We start from the raw sequence: 4,568 nt of genomic DNA on the forward strand, positions 1-4,568 counted from the left end.
ATTGGCAACTAGAGGGCGCACATACATTATTCAAACAAAAAAAATAATTGAAAGACTTTTATTAATCATATTGCGTAGTTGTGCATGGAGTCAATTGTTTTATTTGTGATGACAACAGAATGTTTAGCTAAATTGAGCAGACATCATTTTTGGCCGATTTGTCATACCAAGAAAGTTTGTTAATATTTACAATTCACACATATTTAATAAGCACAATATAAATACACAACAATGTCAGTACGTTTATAAAGACCATAAACCATAGACATATTTTACATTTTGTAGTTGTGTAATGTGTTTGTGGTTTTGACAAAAATCTCCCAGTAAATCCTTTGTCTAGACACTTTGTGCTGCTGACCAAAGATTTTTGCATTTCATCTCAGCGTTTATAAAGAGAAGTAAACTGCAGGTCTATATTACAGACAGACATTTAGCACATGACCGATCTACCACATCCCTCTAGATCAGAGCATGAATGAAAACCTTTAAAGAGCACCATCTTTAAATCCAGTCACTATCCACAGTCTGTGAAACAGCCCAAACTGCTTCTTTATGAGCACAATCACGTTTTTACCACAGAAAAAAACACAAACACAATGAAAAACACTTCATTTCATGCAGGAAAAAAATACTGCACCAATGAACAATAAAACATTTAAACTAAACATTGTATTAGTCAGTTAGTGGCTTTTTGGCACAGCTGCAGATTCAGGTGATTGGCATTATTATGAGCTGTGACTGTGACTAGAATTTTACTTGCGCTAAACACTATAATCTCATTTGATCAAGTTTCAGAAAATCTCAATATAAGGCACTATAAATAAATACAGAACCATAAAAAATAGTGTCATCTTCCTCAGGCTAATAAACTGCCCTACACAAGCACAATGACTTCATGTGTTATTTAAAAGAAATGGAAAGATTATTATTTTTTTGTTCTGTTATAAATATTTTACCCCCAGTGCAAAAACAATTTTCACCAACAATTCTTCACCACATTGAGGAAATATGTCCTCGAACAACTGCAACTCAACATTTCCTTTACATTCAAAAACCAAAATATGAATCAAATTAGATAAAAACAGTTGCAACAAAATGTATTAGTAGATGGTAGATTTGAACCTACCATACATTGAACCTTTATTTTACGAGTCTCCCTTTGTTGGCCAAGGAGAGCTGTAACTGTTACTGAAAGCAGCAAATAGTTGTTATGATTGTATAAATAAGTAGCTGTCATAACAGCAGTGCAGATATATAAGGCTTCCCCTCCATCCTTCATTGGTCCTGTTAACCAGCTAAGTGAGGAAAGTTCAGTCTCTGGACTCTCAGCTGTTAGATTTCCCTCATTACAGTGGTTAAGATGTATTGTGGCACCCTCTGTAGGGCAGAGCAGGATCAGTCACGCCAGCGTTTCATGCTGTGGGTTCAGGCTTCAATCTCTCCATCTCAGACTCTTGTTCTTCACTCCTGCAAGGTAAATAAAAATACTAGGTATCAATTGCTGGCGTGACTTAAGTAGCATTCATGACTTTTTTTTGACCCAAGGGTTCTCAGTTTAAAAATAATACAGAGAATCATAAGTATGTCCTACAGCAATAGCAACTGAAGCAGTTTGCTGTTTTTCTGCCTGCGTTCTTCATCGATGGGATATGTTTTAAAGATGAGCAGCCCCAGAGCTATAAGTGCCACAGGAGCAGCCGACACCAACATCTTCAATGTCAGATTCACCGAATCGGACTGAACACAAACTCCCGTCACATAACCTGCAAAGCTAAAGAGATGGAGAGCAAAAGAACCTGAATATGAGCAGATGAAATGTGAGGGCCAGATTGTAAACCCAGATCATGATCTGTTGTCACAAACCCATGAAAGGGCTTTTTAATACAGACGCAAAAAGGACGAGCTACCTTAATGATAGTGTTGATACTCCAAGCGACACTCCAGAGGCGAATTTGGTGAAGAAAACGTAGAAGGAGTAGAAAATGGCCTCATGGCCTTGAGAGGTAGGATTCTGGACTTTAAAATCATCTACCACATCTGGAAGCATGGACCTGAAACAGAAGCACATTTATGTCTGAAATTGTAAACTTGGTATTTAATGCTTACATTCACTCGCTCTCTCTCAAAGTGGTCCACAGGATCAGACGTGCTAGTTTCCTAGATTCACGAGTTGATAAAACTATCAACAACTTCATATGACTTTACTCAGGGATTGTATATAATTTACTCCTGTGACTGAGAGGAACACATTAAAACAGTTGTACTGCTTCATATTTATGTCTTTCCTGTCACTTAAGTAGGCTATATGTGAAAAATATATATGAAATAATGTCTTAATTTGTTTTCATGAATGTTCTTTTTGTGTTTAACAAAGTTTGTTGTTTTTAAACATAAATATTAAACATTTTCCTGACTGACTTTTGAATACCATACAGAAAATGTGAATAATTTCCAGCCGAGATTTAATTTTGACTTGTATTCATATTTAAACATTGATCAGCGAACATAAACAGAAGCTCAACCGAACCTGCTTGATGCGCGAGAATGAACCTCATTGGTTTTGCAGAAGCTCAAACATTCTGCGTAACACGAGAATGAACCTCATTGGTTCTCGCACAACAAGTGAACATGCTTGAGCTTCCGTTTACCACAACTGATGTGTGAGTTGATGAATAATTATATGTAAATAAAAGTAAATTAAATCTGTTCATCATATAAAGTGATTGTGTCTCTTCAGAAAATTTGGACTAAACTGCTCAATTCATATGGATTCGTTTTTTACGATCTCTTTATGAACTATCCAGTGAAGCATCAAAGTGTCAGTTGCATAGTTGTCAATGGAGGGACCGAAAGCTCTGATTTTATAAAAAAGATCTTCATTTGTGTTCCGAAGATGAACGAAAGTCTTTACTGGCCATAAATATTTTTTACCAGCCATTAAACTGTTTATGCAAAAATAGGTTATGACACCAACATTTTAGATAGCAGTGAAAATTCAAATTTCTCCATTCCCATTTCAATACCACAGCTAAAACTACTAGCCTAACTACAGCAATTCAAATTTAAATCATTATTAAAAGACAAGTAACGGTAGTTTTCAAGTAGAGACACTGAAGACCATCCAGTGTTATTTTACATTTGATTACTTTATTCGATGTATAAATTTAACAGATTAATCCTTATTAAACTTAAAATGTAAAATGTGACCCTGGATCACAAAGCCAGTCACAAGTCGCACGGGTATATTTGTGGCAATAGCCAACAATACATTGTATGGGTCAAAATTATCGCTTTTTCTTTTATGCCAAAAATCATTAGGATATTAAGTAAAGATCATGTTCCATGAAGATATTTTGTAAATTTCCTACCATAAATATATAAAACATTTATTTTTGTGAGTGGATGCAGCACAATCGCGAACATAAATGGACAACTTTTAAAGGCATTTTTTTCTCAATGTTTAGATTTGTTTGCATCCTCAAATTCCAGATGTTCAAATAATTGTATCTAGGCCAAATATTGTCATATCCTAACAAACCATACATCAATGGAAAGCTTATTTATTCAGCTTCTATGTGATCTATAAATCTCAATTTACCATGTGACTGGTTTTGTGGTCCAGGGTCACAAATTAATATTAAAACCCAGACAGCAGCAGGAATATTAGGCTGCTGTCACTTTAAGACTAATGCATGGATCCAATATACTTATAGTACACGTGCCTTTTCTTTCTCGACTGATTTTACATTCACTTAAGCAATAACTGACAGTTTACTAGGATACTCGCAGAGATAGCCATTTTTTGACACAATTTTGCATGAATTTGTCCTTTCAAACGCAAGACGACGTGAAAGAGAGCTCAGAATTTGCGCACTGTCTGAGACGCAGCTTTCAGGGATCTGCTTTGGAAGTGTGCGCACACTAAACTTCCCACACAGTGCGTGAGTAATGAAATGAGCTCTCTTTTGCATCATCTTGTGCTTGAAAATTTAAATTGGCAAGGCTTAAACTTTCATGACGATGCAACACTGTCCCGTCAACTGTCCAGAGCGTCGTTCACGTTTATTCACGTTATAGTCCAGTCATTTTATGAAAAAAGGTTGAACAAATTGCAACAGAAGCAAACTCAACTGATTTTGTATCCTCAATATGTCCTGAGTAAGGAAAAAAAAGTCCCGAAGAATCCCATTAGGGGGAAGTTTCGAAAAAGACCCAAATATACCCTATTCATATAGTGGATTCTTCGGGACTTTTTTTCCTTACTCAGGAAATATTGAGCATACAAAATCAGTTGAGTTTGCTTCTGTTGCAAATTGTTCAAAGTTGACCCCCATTTTGGCTTAAAATGACTGGACTATTAGTGTTGTCAAAACATTGCACTGTTAGAATTCATAAAAATTTACCGGGATACTGGCAATTGACAGTTTCATTTACTTACCAATGCCGATTTTTACTCACATTTGGCTTGGCGAGTGTTAATTTTAGGCCCTGCATGTAAACATTCCCCAAAGAAGTCATGTTAAACTGTTTCCAATGGCATTTTGTTAAAATGCTTCCTTTTAATATCA

The 4,568-nt window shown here is 35.8% G+C and overlaps 1 protein-coding gene across 1 annotated transcript in view; it reads right to left on the reverse strand.

Annotated features, from left to right (window-relative positions):
• Positions 1-51: 51 nt before the first annotated feature.
• The window catches only part of mfsd2aa (MFSD2 lysolipid transporter A, lysophospholipid a), a 22,926-nt gene continuing 18,409 nt past the window's right edge, over positions 52-4,568 (reverse strand). Inside the window, exons 11-14 of the mRNA XM_081351601.1 lie at positions 2,228-2,235; positions 1,908-2,051; positions 1,592-1,771; positions 52-1,467 (exon numbers count right to left, since the gene is read on the reverse strand). Coding sequence (XP_081207727.1) covers positions 1,413-1,467; positions 1,592-1,771; positions 1,908-2,051; positions 2,228-2,235 — 387 coding nt within the window. The 3' untranslated portion in view covers positions 52-1,412. The remainder of the gene's footprint in view (positions 1,468-1,591; positions 1,772-1,907; positions 2,052-2,227; positions 2,236-4,568) is intronic.

This window comes from Scardinius erythrophthalmus (assembly GCF_964197995.2).
Source record: "Scardinius erythrophthalmus genome assembly, chromosome: 21".
In the NCBI taxonomy this organism is placed as follows: domain Eukaryota; kingdom Metazoa; phylum Chordata; class Actinopteri; order Cypriniformes; family Leuciscidae; genus Scardinius; species Scardinius erythrophthalmus.